At 41.2% G+C, this 17,017-nt stretch overlaps 1 protein-coding gene across 4 annotated transcripts in view; it reads left to right on the top strand.

Annotated features, from left to right (window-relative positions):
- Positions 1-15,949, top strand: part of LOC147117491 (transferrin receptor protein 1-like) — a 68,327-nt gene extending 52,378 nt beyond the window's left edge. For all 4 annotated transcript variants that reach the window (XM_085988516.1, XM_085988512.1, XM_085988513.1 and 1 more), the window contains exons 14-19: positions 314-381; positions 977-1,053; positions 4,521-4,605; positions 5,768-5,989; positions 7,233-7,373; positions 9,161-15,949. In XM_085988516.1, the coding sequence (XP_085844642.1) occupies positions 314-381; positions 977-1,053; positions 4,521-4,605; positions 5,768-5,989; positions 7,233-7,373; positions 9,161-9,403 (836 nt within the window). In that variant the 3' untranslated portion in view covers positions 9,404-15,949. The remainder of the gene's footprint in view (positions 1-313; positions 382-976; positions 1,054-4,520; positions 4,606-5,767; positions 5,990-7,232; positions 7,374-9,160) is intronic.
- The last annotated feature ends 1,068 nt before the right edge of the window (positions 15,950-17,017 follow it).

Raw genomic sequence — 17,017 nt, 5'->3', positions numbered from 1 at the left:
AGTTACTGTTCAATTTTCTTCGATTTTTTGATTTTTTTTTTTTTTTTTAAGTATTCTTTGTTCCCCGCTTGATTTTGCCAGCAGAGCATGGGTAAAGAGGGAAGATTCTATTGAATAAGTTCACTTTTTTTAAGCAAAGAGCTGGGGATTTTTCAGTGAAAATCAAAACTGTATTCAGGAAGATTCTTGGCGGGTGACATTTTTACCAGTGGCTCTGAATTGATTTTAGAAGCAAATCTTACTTAAATGGATTTGAGCATGAGCTGGGAGATTTTTCTGAAGTGGGTCAATTATGGTCTATGTTCTGTTCCAGGAGGAAATAGATTCACAATGTTCGGCAGTTCCATGTTGTACGATCTAATTCAAGAAACTCTCTCTGTGGTAAGAATTCCATTTAAAAGGTCTGCATTAATCAGCATGAAACATTTTTAGGACTGCATCTGCTGTCTTTGGTTGGCAGTTGAGGCCCCTTGAAATTAAACCATCACAAGTGAGGGTGAATTTCACAGTAATACTGCCATAGTGACGTGCCGAGTAGAGGCAAGACACTTCTAAAGGCCTTGACTGCCACTTTATTGTTGGCTGATTTAATAAGAGCATTTGGGTTGTTGAGGCTACTGTAACACTAAAGTGTATTTTTTAATAAAAGATAATATTGGCTGCCACAAAGCTGTTGCTTGAGCACTTCCTAAAGATGGTCCCATTTAAATCAACGTTGCTGAATTTGAGACCTGTACAGTGCACTTTTGGTGGTGGCCCAATGGAAATAGGTATTGCACACTAGCACTAAAGGTGCGTTATGACGATTTAACCCAACCCATCTCTTGGTCATTCTTGAATGAAACTGCCCACTTCATTTGTTTGAAATGTGTATCAAAATTTTCGTGCTAAATGGGGAATGAAAGGCTCCTGTGCTTTATATGGTTTTTGTTTTGTTGACTGTTATGTTTTGTATAAATCATTTGTTTTCCAACAGGTAAAGAGTCCTATATCACCTACAGAAACTATCTACAAATGGCTTGAAAGAAAGAACAAAGATTGGCTGGAAACAATGTAAGTTATTTTGTATATCATCTGCCCGATTTAACCTGTGATTCTTTTCCCACACTGAGAAGCCTTTAATTCTGGCCTGGTTAACCCACCTACTTCCAAGTAAGGAGACTTGTTTGCTTGCAATGCAATCGTTACTCCATCTCAATATTTCATCAGCTGTGAAGCACTTTGGGACATCCTGAGAAACATCTGTTAACTTTTAATTATATATTTCATTTTTCATGGAAAAATGTATACATTAAGGTGCTGTACAAGTACTTCAAATCTGAGTGAACTTTGTGTTCCAAACTGCTTTACTCTGCTGGGAATTATAAAGGAAGATTTGCATTTGTGTAATGCTAATCATACAGCATTTCACAAAGCACCGTCTGCCCCACCTGTGACAGAGACTGTAGGTCCTGCATTGGACTCATCAGTCACCTGAGAACTCATTTTTAATGTGGAAGCAAGTCATCCTCGGTTCCGAGGGACTACCTAAGAAGAAGTGCTAATCACAAAGCATTTCAAATACACTGTAACTTTTTGAAGTGCAATTGCCGTTATGTAGGGACAGATGGTAGATATCCAAATTGTTTGCCGCTGAGCTACGGGATCTACCACTTGGCCCCTCTATTCATGTTTAATAGATGTGAGCCCAGCAAAATTGAGACAAAAGACATTGGTTCAAAATTCTCGGAGGGTTGTAGGGCTGGAGGAGGTTAGAGATGGGGAGTGGCGAGGCCATGGAGAGATTGAAAACAAAGATAAGCATTTTAAAATCGAAGCGTTGCTCAACCGGGAGCCATGTAGGTCAGTGAACACGGGTGATGGGTGAATGGGACTTGGTGCGAGTTAGGATATGGGCAGCAGTGTTTTAGCTGAGCTTAACCACTCTTGGGGTAAAGATGTTTCTCCTGAATTCCCCATTTGATTTTATTAGTCACTTATATTTATGACCTCTTGTTTCGGACTTTCTACAAGTGGAAACATTTTTTCCATGTCTACCCTAAGGAACCCTTTCATAATAAAGATCTTGCTATCAGGTCACCCCTCAGCCTTCTCTTTACTAGCTAGAGAAAAGAGGCCCAGCTTAGAACATAAGAAATAGGAGCATGAGTAGACCATTTGGCCCTTCGAGCCTGCTCTGCCATTCAATGATAATGGCTGATCCTCTACCAAATCTCCCCTTTCCTGCATTATCCCCATATCCCTTGATTCCCTTCATTTTCAAAAATCTATCTATCTCTGTCTTGAATATACTCCAATGACTGAGCCTCCACAGCTCTTTGGGGTAGAGAATTCCAAAGATTCACCACCCTCTTGAGTGAAGACATTTCTCCTCATCTCTGTCCTAAATGGGTGACCTCTTATCCTGAAACAATACCCCCTGGTTCTAGATTCCCCCACAAGGGGAAACATCCTCTCAGTATCTACCCTGTCGAGCCCCCTCAGAATCTTATGTTTCAATAAGATCACCTCTCATTCTTCTCAACTCCTATGAGTATAGGCGCAACCTGCTCAACCTTTCCTCATAAGATAACCCTTTCATCTCGGGAATCAACCTAGTGAACCTTCTCTGAACTGCCTCCAATGCAAGTATATCCCTCCTTAAATAAGGAGACCAAAACTGCACGCAGTACTCCAGGTGTGGTCTCACCAATGCCCTGTACAGTTGTCGCAAGACTTCCTTACTTTTGTACTCCATCCCCCTTGCAATAAAGGCCAACATTCCATTTGCCTTCCTAATTACTTGCTGTACCCCGCATGCTAACGCTTTGTGTTTCATGTACGAGGACACCCAGATCCCGCTGTACCACAGCATTCTATAGTCTCTCTCCATTTAAATAATATTTTGCTTTTCTATTCTTCCTACCAAAGTGGATAACCTCACACGTTCCCACATTATACTCCATCTGCCAAATTTTTGCCCACTCACTTAATCTATCTATATCCCTTTGCAAACTCCCTGTCCTCCTAACAACTTGCTTTCCCACCTAGCTTTGTATCATCAGCAAATTTGGCTACAGTACACTCAGTCCCCTCATCCAAGTCATTAATATAGATTGTAAATAGTTGAGGCTCCATCACTGATCCCTGTGACACCCCACTAGATAGCTTGTTTAATCTTTCCTTACAAGTACCCTCTCAGTTCTAGTATCATCCTTGTGAATATTTTTTTGCTCCTTCTCCCGCGCTTCTATATCCTTTTTATAAGATGGAGACCAGATCAGTGCACAGTACTCGGTGCGGTCTGACCAAGTTTCTATGCAAGTTTAACGTAACTTCCCTGCTTTTCAACTCTATCCCTCTGGAAAATGAACCTTCGTGCTTGTTTAATGACTTTTTAGTGATTTGTGTATCTGTACCCCTAGATCCCTTTTGCTCCTCTACCCCATTTAGACTCTTATTATTCAAGCTGTATGTGACCTCCTTATTCTTGCAACCAAAATGCACCACCTCACACTTCCTTGCGATCAGAGGGGAAGGCCAGGGAGGCCCAAGAACTCCTTTATGGGAGCACTCCTGTTCCTCCTGGCCCACAAGGAGTTCAGAGGACATTTTTGACACTCATCTTGGCCTCTTGGTCAGTTGGCTCCTCCTGCCATTGTTCTGTTGCCGGGCAGCAGACAGTGCAGTACTTCCCCTGGCTTGACATTAATATTTATCTCATGCCAATTAAATCATTGGGCCATGATTATTGCATCTTAAGTAGGCTCCAAACTGCTTTTAGCAGGAGCTTTGCAATGGCCTGAATCGCTGCCATTTAATACTCCGGCAGCCGGGAATGAGGCGGATTGGAGGCAGGAATTGGAAGAATTTAACTCCTCACTGACCCTTTCCTGCCCAGGGGTGGGGGAGGTGGGGTGCGGGTGGTGGTAAAATCAAGGCCATAATCTTTAGAGGCCGCCTGATTTTTTTTTTTAGAAATGTTATTTGTGCCTTTTATATTGAAACTGAGTGAACTTGCCTTTACTGACCTTCAACATTCTTAAAGGAAAAGATTGCAGTGCGGCACAGTAGACAAATTTTAAGAATTACGTTGAGATTTTAGAGGTTTAAGTTGATTGACAGTCATGTAACATTTAGAGTTGCACTTACAATAAAGTTAGGTTACTCTAATTTAACAGCTCCACATACATGCACAGTACTGTAGAATGTTATGGCCTGTATATGTGTGATTTGTATTTTTTATCCTGGCATCCCTTTAGATTCCCTTCGAGTGAAAGAATAGATAGTGAGAGAATGCAATCCAAAGAGGGTGGGAAGAGAGATGAGCCAGGGAAGAAATCAGTAGGGACAGAGAAATGCCATGGGTTATCCACTAATAAAGAAAAATAATTTATCAGACAAAAACAGCTTGAACTTCAGGCACCTCTATACAAAATGGGATAAATCTGATCAGAAACCCAACTCTACATAGTGAAAGTAATTAAAATACCACTTCCAGTGACGGCCTTCTTTTACAAATAAAGTATTCCTTCTTGCAGTTTGACGCCAATTCCTATGGATACCAGTGTTTATGCATTCTTGGCAATTGGTGGGATCCCAGCGGTTGGACTCAGTTTTACCAAGGTAAGTGGACCCTGAAATTCCTAGCGAGGCCTTGAGGGGTAGATCTGGGGTGGAACATGACTTTCATTTGCCCACATCCCTGACTCCATTCAAAATGCCAGTCATGTTAATTTAAATATTTTAGGTCGACTCTTCTCTGGCACATGTCCCAGAGGTGGGAGCAGATTGTGCTGTGGCATCTTGCTGCAGTGTTAATAGAGCCCATGGGGCTCTGGGAGGCAGTAGAAACTTTTTGTAAAAAAATTATAATAATAATTACCTATGTTGCTTCTGCCAGTTTTGCCAGTGCGATCTATCTCTACAATCAATAGCCAAAGCTGTTTTTTTTTTACTTTAATCTCCCCCACAGCCCTAGCAAAACCAGGGAAGTACAGATGTCCCTGGTGCTTGAAGCATTAAGGGCATAAATGAGGTAACTGCATTGTATGGTGTATTTCTCTCTCTTGTGTGGTGTTATAACGTGCTTGCCTATTTGTGGATGGGCATGTTGTGCACCCACCCCTGAAAGTACTGGAACTTGTGGAGCAGAACCTTGGTGGTTCCAGGTTCCACCCCAAGTTTTGCTTCTCTCTTGCCAGTGTACTGAAAACTAAAACACCCCACCCCCAGGAATTTTGAGGCTGTGGTGTTTCGCTGTCCAGTTTGCAAGTTTAATGCAGGTGGGTAATTTTTTCTTCACTTGCTCTCTGCAAGTAAAGCAACCATAAGAGATAACTGAGGAAAAATTGAGTGGTGAGCAAGTGTTTCTTTCTGGTGTTGTGGACCTGTTGCACTGTAAGTGTGGCTTTGTGAAACGGGATGCACTAACCATGAACTATAACACCAGGCGTGTGCTAATAAGGTGTGGGATCAGAATTTTGAATTGTTTTGGAGTCTCCCGAACAGTTTCTAGGGAGTTCCAAGTAGAAGAAAAATTGCAGTAATGTGTAGTGTTTATTATACCCTGAGATTTTACTAAATGACACCAAATTACTGATAGTGAAATCAGATTTTCGGTGTTGCTGATGAACTTGGTTGAGAATTCTTTTCAGAAATCTTGTCGAATGTCTGCTTCTGATTTCTATTAACTGAAAACCAGAGGGGGAAATTTGGGAGTCTAATTTTGAGCACAAGAAATTCCATATGTACTTTCCCCATTTCTAATTGCTCTTGTTGGCTGCAGGATGATCGTTACCCATACCGTACTGAAGAGGACACGCTGTCCACTCTCACTCAGTTTACTCATCAGAAACTAGAGGCTGTAGGCCGTGCTATGGCTGAAGTCATCGGGATTGCTGTGGTGAAGCTCATCACTCGCCATCATCTTCCACTTGATTACCAGAAATATTCTGATGATCTGCTTGGCTACGTTCAGCAATTTGAACAATTCAAACCAGTGCTGCAGGTAAACAAAAATGTCGTCTTCAGTGTCTGGTAGGGTGGGACGGACAGAAGCATAAACCGTAAAGCTGCACCATTGCTATTCAAGGAGCAAAATCTGAGCTGTTACATGGCATGCACCATGAATTTGTTAGAATTGCATGCTTATTGAACCACAGATGTTTACAGCACAGGAAGAAGCTATTTGCCCAATTGTGTGCTTGAGTTTTGGAATTTACTAGTGTCAGCTTAGTTTAGTTGGTAACACGCACTTTCCAGTTTGAGGTTGTGGATACAAGCCCTATTATGAAGAAGCACATAATTTAGGTTGGTATTTCAGTCCTGTTTTTGAGTGCTGCATTGTTGGAAGTGCAGCCCTTCTGATGAAACACTAACTGAGGCCATGTCTCAGAATTTGGGTAGAAAAAGGAGCTGTCCCATGGCACTGAGAGAAGAGAGGACTCCCTGGCCAATATTTGTCACTTAACCAATAAAACTAAAAATAACTTATCTGGTCATTTGAATGAATTGATGTTTGTGGGACCTTGGTAGTGCACAACTTGGCTGCTCTGCCTGCCTGCGTCTAAACACTTCAAAGTAATTAATTGGAAAACATTTTGGCCCGAGGACATAAGCTGCTACATAAATGCAAATTATTCATCTTGTTGAAGTTCCTGTGTACAGTGATGGTTGGGGGTGGGGGGGCGGGGATCGGTAACAATCAATTTAGGTCCCTGACTGCTGTTCTCAGCACTGTCTTGTTTGATACAGAAATGTCACCCACCAACCTTCAGTCATTTTGATGCCGCCCTCGTCACTTTCTTGCTATTTAAGTTTTGCATAGGTTGTGGGTCAGCTATCATTTTAAATCCATGGGGCAAAAAAAACCTTTAAAAATAAAATACAATTTTCAGAACAAATTTTGTTTTCTGGGAATATATGTATGACCACACTCTTCATGCGCAACAAACTGACCTACAAATGTGACATTCTCTGTCATTTGTTCGTTTTAGGCTAATTGTCTAGTGTTACTTCTCTTTTCCCCCCCCCCATCCCACAAAATTATCTTTTGAAAATCCAGATTGTGAAGTAAAACCTTTTATTAACACTTTAAAAAAAAAAAAAAAAAAGATAGTCTATGTTGTCCAGCTAACTGACATACGCTTTTAAATACAATCAAATTCATGCCTGCTCTGTTGTGAATAGAGAACTGGTTAGATGATGCCGTGTGAATTAGACTTGAAGTTAAATTAAAACTTCTTTTACAGAAACATGGACTGACTATGCAGTGGCTGTATTCAGCACGTGGTGACTTCTACCGTGCTGCCCATGACCTGAGTAACCAAATCGAAAGCTCTGATCTGACTAATATCTTGCTCTGCAGGACCTACAACAATCGGATTATGAGGGTAAATTTCTGTGCTTTTGCCCCCTGCTTCTGCTACAGTGTATATTGTACAAATTTTAAAAAAAATAATTAATTTTTTTATTCATTGATGGGATGTGGGCGTCGCTGGCTAGGCCTGCATTTAGTGCCCATCCCTAATTGCCCTTGAGAAGATGGTGGTGAGCCGCCGCCTTGAACCGCTGCAGTCCATATGGTGTAGGTACACCCACAATGCTGTTAGGAAGGGAGTTCCAGGATTTTGGCCCAGCGACAGTGAAGGAACGGCGATACAAGTCCAAGTCCGGATGGTGTGGGGCTTGGAGGAGAACTTGTAGGTGGTGATGTTCCCATGTGTCTGCTGCCCTTGTCCTTCTAAGTGGTAGAGGTCGCGGGTTTGGAAGGTGCTGTTGAAGGAGCTTTGGCGAGTTGCTGCAGTGCATCTTGTAGATGGTACACACTGCAGCCACAGTGCACCGGTGGTGGAGGGAGTGAATGTTGAAGGTGGTGGATGGGATGCCAATCAAGCGGGCTGCTTTATCCTGAATGGTGTCAAGCTTCTTGAGTGTTGTTGGAGCTGCACTCATCCAGGCAAGTGGAGAGTATTCCATCACACTCCTGACTTGTGCCTTGTAGATGGTGGAAAGGCTTTGGGGAGTCAGGAGGTGAGACACTAGCCGCAGAATTCCCAGCCCCTGGCCTGCTCTTGTAGCCACAGTATTTATATGGCTGGTCCAGTTCAGTTTCTGATCAATGGTAACCCCCAGGATGTTGATAGTGGGGGATTCAGTGATGGTAATGCCATTGAATGTCAAGGGGAGATGGTTAGAGTCTCGCTTGTTGGAGATGGTCATTGCCTGGCACTTGTGTGGTGCGAATGTTACTTGCCACTTGTCAGCCCAAGTCTGAATGTTGTCCAGGTCTTGCTGCATATGGACACGGACTGCGTCGGTATCTGACGAGTCTCGAATGGTGCTGAACAGTGTGCAATCATCAGCGAGTTATTCCTGTTTTGTAAAACTAAGGGTTGCGATGATAAACCTTAAACACGTTTTAGTCAGTCGGGTGTCGATCAGACCTGAAACACGTTACCATATCCAAGAGCCTCCAAACCACGGTATTGAGAAATCCAGATCAGTATAGGTATCTTCATCATTACAGATGTAGGTGTACTGGAGGTTGGGCACAGAACACCTCTTGGACAGCTTCACCTAGCTGACATCCCTCTGGTGGACCCTGTGATTTCTGTTGGAGAAACACACTGTTGCCAATAATGGTACTGGAGGCAAAAAACACATTTATACCAGCAGGCAAAATTTTCCAGATGATACAAAATGTCAGCAGAAATACACAAAAATTAAGAAAAACATGCCATATAGTGCCAAAAAAAATCTTCTTACTCTGCCCTTCATGCAGCTCAGTGCCTAACAACCTTGGACATCCATCTAAAAGGGTGCGATTTGGAAATAATGTGGGCCCAATGTAAATACGGGCTAAAGGGGAGACGTGATTGTCACTTCCGTATCTTTTAAGTATAATGAAGCTCCTGCTCACTTCAGGCAGGTGTTTCAAACACCCACTGGAAATATGTGCTGTGCACAAAAGGAGTTGAAGCCTGGCATAATGGATCTCCGCCTGCTTCTCTGGTCCATAAAGCCCCATCTTCACAAGTTTGCAGGATGCTATTGACAAATAAATCTTCTAATCTGTCAAATAGGTCTTCAAAAGTGGATTGTGCCCAACAAATATAACATCCAGTCCTGTGATTGATTAAAGAATGAATTAGAATTAATATCCTATTTGTTCCAACAGGTGGAGTACAACTTTCTTTCTCCTTACGTGTCTATAAATAGTTGCCCATATAGACACCTGCTGTATGGTAGAGGAAACCACACCCTTGCTGGTATTGTGGAACAGCTAAAACTTCTGAAGAAGAACCCTGACCTCGTCGATTTCAATATGACCCGTAACGACTTGGCCTTTGCTACCTGGACCATGCAGGGAGCAGCCAATGCGCTCAGTGGAGAAGTGTGGACCAGCAGCAATCAATTCTGATCATGTGACTTCTACAGACATTCACGCTGGTTTGTCTGCAGGCATCACTTCAAATTCCAAAACGCTGAGATATATTGATGCCTTAACACTTGTCACTTACGTTTAACTATTCTCGTATGGGATTAATTGGCATTTATATTAACTTTAAATCATATATGGCATCTATCTTGTGAAGTGGAAACCTTTTTTGTTGTACAAAACTGGGATACAAAAGTTACTTCTATTGGCTTAAACTTGCAGATATGTATTCCTCAGATGCTTTAAAAGAGCAGACATTCTATTCTAACAGTGCAAGTGAGGGGACAATAATATCTCTGCTATATTCAAAAGCCATTTGTAATCTTTTGCACTTAATCTATAATGTTGCCTCTTAAGCTATTTTTACACGAGCCTTTAAGAGGTGCTTGCACGGCTCGTTCCTAGTGAACAGACCTTGTGCACCTGGCAAAAACCCTTATGGCAACTGCAGTACAAATTTGCTCTCCATTTAAGAACAGCTGCTGGCAAGACCTGCTTCCACCAGGTTTTTCTGGCAGCTGGTCTTAGCAAATTTAACAAGTTTCATTAGGGTTTCCACTTGGGTATACAAGAACTACACATTAGAAACCTGGTGGGGCATGTACCTCTTGGGCCAATGTAGAAGCAGCTTTGCAATATGTGCTTTCATAGGTGACTGATTTAGTGCTGCTCTTGCATTGTGTAGTGGTGAGCAAAGGAATACTTTAAAACTTAAACAGAAAATATTGGAAACATTTAGAGGGGAAAAGGTGCGTGTGGCATGGTTAAATGGCAGAAGTGATATAAGCAAGAGACAACGAGACGTAATGAGAGATCGAAGAAATAAAAAGCATGTGAATAGTTAGGGGAGGGTCAGTGGGGATGAAAAGAATACTGTAATGTGACAAGCCAAGTTAGGAATTCATTATTTTTGGTGTGCTGCACTGCATCTAGATAAACCTGTTCCAGCGTAATTGTAGCTCAGTCATTCAGTGCAAGATATCATGGAAGCTGTTGAGCCTGCATCAAGTTTCTTCTCCTCAAAACATTTTGTGACTAGTTGAACTCCTTTAGCATTGCACATGGAGTGAAGACCTGTATAATGTTAAACCTCTCCATATCCTGGAGGAATGTAATGGCATCACTCCTTCAAGCAGTGGAGCACAGAAGCTGCTATAAATATGATGTGGGCACCAAAAAGAAACTGAGGAACATTGCAAATTGATTCAGTGTAGTATGGAAAGCACATTAAACCTGCTGTATAGCAGGCAAAGTTTCTACAATGGTGCTGGTTTCTAAGGGCAGGAGAGATTTTCAAAATTAAATCTAATTATTGCGCCAGTGAAATGTAAATGATCAGGGGAGGGATGGTGGTGGTGGGAAGATTTCGAAACATAAGATAGGAGCAGGAGTAGGCTATTTGGCCCCTCGAGCATGTTCCGCCATTCAATGAGATCATGGCTGATCATCCAAATTCAGTAGCCTGTCCCTGCCTTCTCCCCATATCCCTTGATCCCTTTAGCCTTAAGAAATATATCTAACTCCTCCTTGAATATATTTAATGAATTGGCCTCAACTGCCTTCTGTGGTAGAGAATTCCATAGGTTCACCACTATCTGGGTGAAGAATATCCTCCTCATCTCTGTCCTAAATGGCTTACCCCTTATCCTTAGACTGTGACCCCTGGTTCTGGACTCCCCGACCATCAGGAACATCCTTCCTGCATCTAGTCTGTCTAGTCCTGTTAGAATTTTATAAGTTTCAATGAGATCCCCTCTCATTCTTCTAAACTCTAGCAAATATAAGCCCAGTCGACCCAATCTTCATACGTCATTCCTGCCATCCCAGGTATCAGTCTGGTGAATCTTCGCTGCACTCCCTCCATGGCAGGAACATCCTTCCTCAGATAAGGCGACCAAAACTGCACGCAATACTCAAGGTGTGGTCTCACCAAGGCCCTGTACAACTGCAGCAAGACATCCTTGCTCCTGTACTCGAATCTTCTCGCTATGAAGGCCAACATACCATTTGCCTTCTTAACTGCCTGCTGCAGCTGCATGCTTACCTTCAGCGGCTGGTGCACAAGGACACCCAGGTCTCGTTGCACTTCCCCTTTTCCCAATCTATTGCCATTCAGATAATCTGCCTTCCTGTTTTTGCCACCAAAGTGGATAACCTCACATTTATCCACATTATACTGCATCTGCCCAATCACCCAACCTGTCCAAATCATACTGGATGGTTGAAAATTGTGTGCATTAACAGTGTTCATAACTGGTGTTCATTGGCACCAGTGGAGATTTTAATATAAAGTAAACTTTCCCATTAATGGCAACAACACTTTCAATCTTGTGGATAAAGCTGAGAGAAGAGCTTGTGTAGCTTTAAAAAAAAACTTTCAATCCATTGGGCAAAGTTAGTGTTTTTATCCCTTATGATGTGGGGCCAATTTGGAAAAATTGAAAGATATTTGCTGGTGAGAGGCATGCAGTACTTGGAACAAGATTTCCCCCGGAATGGGAAGAACCGCTGCAGTAGCATTACAGTCACCACATTTTAAAGATTTTCGCAATGAAGCTGAGAGCAGAAGCAGAAATATAGGTGTGCAAAATTAATAAATTGAGGTGAAATACATTAACTTTTTCCACGCAGTGGACAGAGGTTTAAGTGTAGTAAAGGTAGCTGGGAGACGCAAGTTAGAAAGATTAGCAATGTTACCTAGCGGTTGGAAGGACTGAAGTACGTATATGTATGGATAAGCAGCTCTTGCCCATTGAAAAGTAATATAAAAAGGCATTAACTGCTTGCATTGATTTATAATAATGCCATGTTACTAAATGAGTCAAAGGCATGACAAAATTGTGAGAACAGAAATGCGTATAATTGTAAGAGATGTAATTAATCTCCAGCCTTGCTCACACTTCACCTGAAGTGGTATGTCTTTTATCTTTTAATTTTGGGCTGAAGTTACAGCACCACTTCTGAAGCAAGTGAAAATAAGACATTTATTTGTGAGGTCGTGCTTTTTTTGAGGTAAATGCGCCATCTCTGGATCAAGTAAGAATAGCAGGCATTGCCATTAATGTTGGAATGTTACCCAATCACATTGCGACAAACTGAAACAAATGCACACAACAATCTCTAATTTTTTTTAATGGACTTCTCTAACCTGGAATTTTTTTATTCTGTTCTCAAGTACATTCACATTTTATGAAGCTATAATTAATGGTATTGGCGTGGTTTCTGAGGCAATTGTATACTTAGGTGGGAGGCTGCATACTTGGTTGGGGTTGGTTCCTCTCCTGGCCTGAGAATGGGCTGATGTGCTAATAGGGTAGTTTATGTTGAGTCTCCAAGAACAGGCCCCAAATTCCCTGGTATTTTAACTCCAAGATTTAAAAATATACTCTAGATATCGATAGTACAAAAATTATTGTAAATAGTTTGTGGTTAGCATTTATTTTAGCATCTTTAAACCATTAATTAATAACTTTTCTGTCTCACTTCAGTGCCATTCAGCTGTTTGCAAATTGTTTGACATTGTTGGAAATGGTACAATAGCAGTACTTTCAAGTACTTTATTACAATTGTCAAAACTTCCAACTGACAAGTAAACCTTTGCTCATCACCTCTATTTTTCCATGAACTGAGCTTAAAGCAAAACTACGCTGTGAAAGATAGCTTGTCAAGTGGTATGCCCCTTGACAAAATGCATACTATTCTCTATTTTCAGAAGATAGTTTGATGGGTCAGTTATTGTACAAAGAACAATAATCTCACTTTGAGTAAGGGGTAAATTGTCAAATTCCAAGCTGCCTTGAAGAGCTAAAAAATTACATTTTATTTAGTACAGCTAGTTTATCTCTTGGTAATCTTCTCTGAATTTTACTGGTGTAGGGGTTTGCAAACGTCTTCAGAGCCCAGAACTAGTGGCACAATAAGAAACGTCATACTTGGCTTAGTTATCTTAATCCATTTAACACCTGTTCAAGTACTTTACTGCTGCCTGCCTATCAAACTAGAACATTGGCCAAAATGACAGGGCTCAGTGCTTACAATTTATCATTTTTCTTTCAAAATGATGCACCTAAGTTATTTTCTGGTGAGAGAAAACTTTTATGGATGGTGAAATTGCCACTAAAGTGGCCATATAACTACCAGCTATTCACTATACAGGTTCTTTATGCTTGTCACCTTGAGGTAAGCATCTGTCGAGCCCAGTTGTAATGTCACTTTTTTTCACACCAGTCAGCACTGAGATATTTATTAATTTTATTTATCAGTGACAGAGTTCACTATAAATAGTGTTTTATCTTTTTTAAAATAAGATAATTATCGGAAGCAGTGCCTTCCATAATTATGACGGTTATACTGTCGACAATCAGAAAGCAGCATCTGCTACTAAGAAATGAAAGCCTATGACATTTCTACAAGTAAAAACCTCATTATCGGGAGCAGTGTCTTCCATAATGTCATGAAATAAGGTAGTTTTTGCCTACCAAGGTGTATATCGGAAGCAGTGTCTTCCATATGTTTCGCCTAAGGTGTATAAAAATTATCGGGAACAGGGATTCCCATAATTTAACTATTTTATTTGAATAGCAGTAGGGGGGCTAATTGCATGCTTCTGATCAACTGCAATAATTTTTTTTGCTTAAATATGTGTATTGATGGCTTAACTTGTGGTTTGTGTCTTCATATCGGGGCCCTCTGTGCCTTGTGACAATATATGTTCACTATTACTTTAAAAGTTGTGTGTCCCTTTTAATTGTTACTTTGGTATATGGGGGCAGGGAGAAGAAATCCAGTGACCAGTAATAATCAAAGTGGAGAATAGAAAACCGTTGCAAAATTCCCCCACATCCAACATGGAGTTACTAATATAATTGATTCTTTTTATTATATAAATGGCTGCTATTTGATTTGCTGCTTTTGTTGAGAAAACACTGTCGCAATTGGGAGAGCTGCTTCTGAAGCTCTGCACCTTCAACTGGTGGAAGTGCTGTATGTTGGGGTATCCTTACTGTGGTCAGGAGGATGGGGGCAATGCACTTGCTTGAGGAGCTTCTGGTGCCTACTGTCCATCTGGTAGGGGCTCAACCCCATACTTGTCAGTTGTCACATGACTTGGGTGTGGGGCAAGCGGCATCTCTCTTTTGGTTCCAGTTAGTTTCAAGGTGACATGCCTAGCAATGGAAGTTCGGAACCGAGTCAACCTTCTGTGGTAGGCTCCATAATCCTGAATAAGGCAGGTCTGCAGTAATTCAGGTCACTGACCAACCAGTTTGGTTTACGAATGGAACCTTGAAGTAGACCTGTCTGGCAACTGGGATTCTTCTGACTCTGCTCCAATTCTCCCTGTGAGTAGTGCCACAATAGGTAAATACTGGATGGACAAGCAATGGAAAGCTTATCTTCGATCTGTACTGGTAGGCTGAGTGCTTTTAGTTGCTTAAACTCCAGCAGCATCCCTGTACATACTTGGGATTCCCTAAGCTTTGGCTCTGATCTGTACCTAAGCACTTTCGCTTTGGTAAGTGGGTTGTGTCCCGATGTGTGGCAATGCAATCTTCCTTATAGTGTGTGCGATCTGTCCTGGTGGGAGGCAGAACTATTGCACTTTTGCCAGCATAACGGCAGAAAAGAAAATCTAGACCAATATCTCATTCTCCTGAAATATTAGCAGTCCACTGGATAAAAAGAATAGAAAGCCTACATGTTAGTATATCTTTAATCAATGATTATAGCTTGCCCAATTACTGTGCCGTTGTTTTGAATCAATTTTTTTGTTGCAGGAGCGTGGGTGTTTATGTACAGTATCTTTCAAAGTATTTTGTTATGTAGATGTTTTTCTGAATAGATTCTGCAGTTCACATTGTGATGAGATTGAACTAGGCTATTGTAAAATGCATTGCTGGGTTACCAATGTGTGAGTGACTCTATCCAATTACACAGTTTCATTAAGTTCAAGAGAAGAGAAATGTTGCTTCTGTTTTAAAATATTTGAAATATACATTTGTTAATGTTTCTGTTTGAAACAAAATGTCCAGCTCAGGAATAGGAATGTTTAACTAAATCATCAGGCTGACCGAGAACACGGAATGAGCGATTCCAGGAAACGTGTATTGTCATTTAAAAGACGAATGAGAAAATCTGTATCCATAACCCAGTATGAGCGTTCTTTAGCTCTCCTTGTATTCAAGTTGATGCACTTTCTCTCCTCCCAAAAACATCAGCCATGCAGCTTGTCCTCAGTGATTCTGGTTGTGATACCTGGCACTTACTGCTTTGAATATTCTGTTTGGATTGTCTTTTCCACCGAGTCATCTGATGCCAGTTGGACCTGGCTTTAATTATTTAGCTCTTTTCTACTGCAGAATATTCTGAAAACTGTCAATTGTCTCGTTACTTTTTTAAGCACCGCACTTGTAGTTGTTTTAAGCAGTGATAATTGTATGAATTAACATTGATCTAAATGTTAGTTGGGAAAAGACTATAAAATTTGTTCTGCTGTCTTGCGTATGTGCTTCAAATAAATTTTAAACAACATTGTGTGTTTTCGGATTGTACGGTATTTACAGCACAGGAAGAGGCCATTCAGCCCAACAGGCCCATGTCTGTTTTTGCTGAACACAAGCCTCCTCTCACCCTTCATCTACCTCCATCAGCATATCCTTCTATTCCTTTCTCCCTCGTGTGTTTATCTAGCTTCCCCTTGAATGCATCTATGCTAGTCACCTCAACTACTCCTTGTGGTAGCGAGTTCCACATTCTAACCACTCTGGGTAAAATAGTTTCTCCTGAATTCCCTATTGGATTTATTAGTGGCTATTGTATATTTATGGCCCCTAGTTCAGGTCTTCCCCACAAGTGGAAACATCTCTGTTTACCCGATCAAGCCCTTTCATAATCTTAAAGACCTCTATCAGGTCACACACTGGTCTTTTAGAACCCCAGCCTGTTCAATCTTTCCTGATGGGTATAACCTCTTTATTCTAGTAAATCTTTTTGCACCTTCTCCAGTGCCACTATATCCTTTTTATAATATGGAGACCAGAACTGTTGACAGTACTCTTGTGTGGTCTAACCAAGGTTCTGTACAAGTTTAACAACTTCAGTTTTTCAGTTGCATCCCTCTAGAAATGAACCCCAGTACTTGGCTTTTTTATGGCCTTATTAACCTGTGTCGCTACTTTATGGTGTGTTTCTGTACCCCCAGATCCTCTGCTCTCTATCCCATTTAGACAATTCTTTTCCAAGGTGTACGTGGCCTCCTTATTCTTCCTGCCAAAATACACAAGTTTATTAATGTCTTCCTGTATTTTGTCTCAAATCTGAGTTCAACATAACAGAAGTGAACTTCAAACTTTGGTCAGCATGGGTGACATTTTCCCAGGAGGATACAGAACTGCCCTTTTTAAATTACACAAGTCACTAGAAAAGACATGGTTCTCAACTGTACAAAAGTCCTATCTGAACAAGCTATTTGTAAAGTTATAACCCTGTTCTGGGCTTTAAAAGCTGATTAACTCACTCCTGTTTAATTGCAAGTCCTTTTCTAAGATTTGTAATACATAAGTCATGAAATGGGTTGGAATGTCCTGGCAGCTGGAACAC

The sequence above is a fragment of the Somniosus microcephalus genome, chromosome 5, assembly GCF_052327205.1.
Source record: "Somniosus microcephalus isolate GS21.2 chromosome 5, FLI_Smic_1.0, whole genome shotgun sequence".
Lineage (NCBI taxonomy): Eukaryota > Metazoa > Chordata > Chondrichthyes > Squaliformes > Somniosidae > Somniosus > Somniosus microcephalus.
This window is presented reverse-complemented; position numbering and strand designations above follow the sequence as displayed.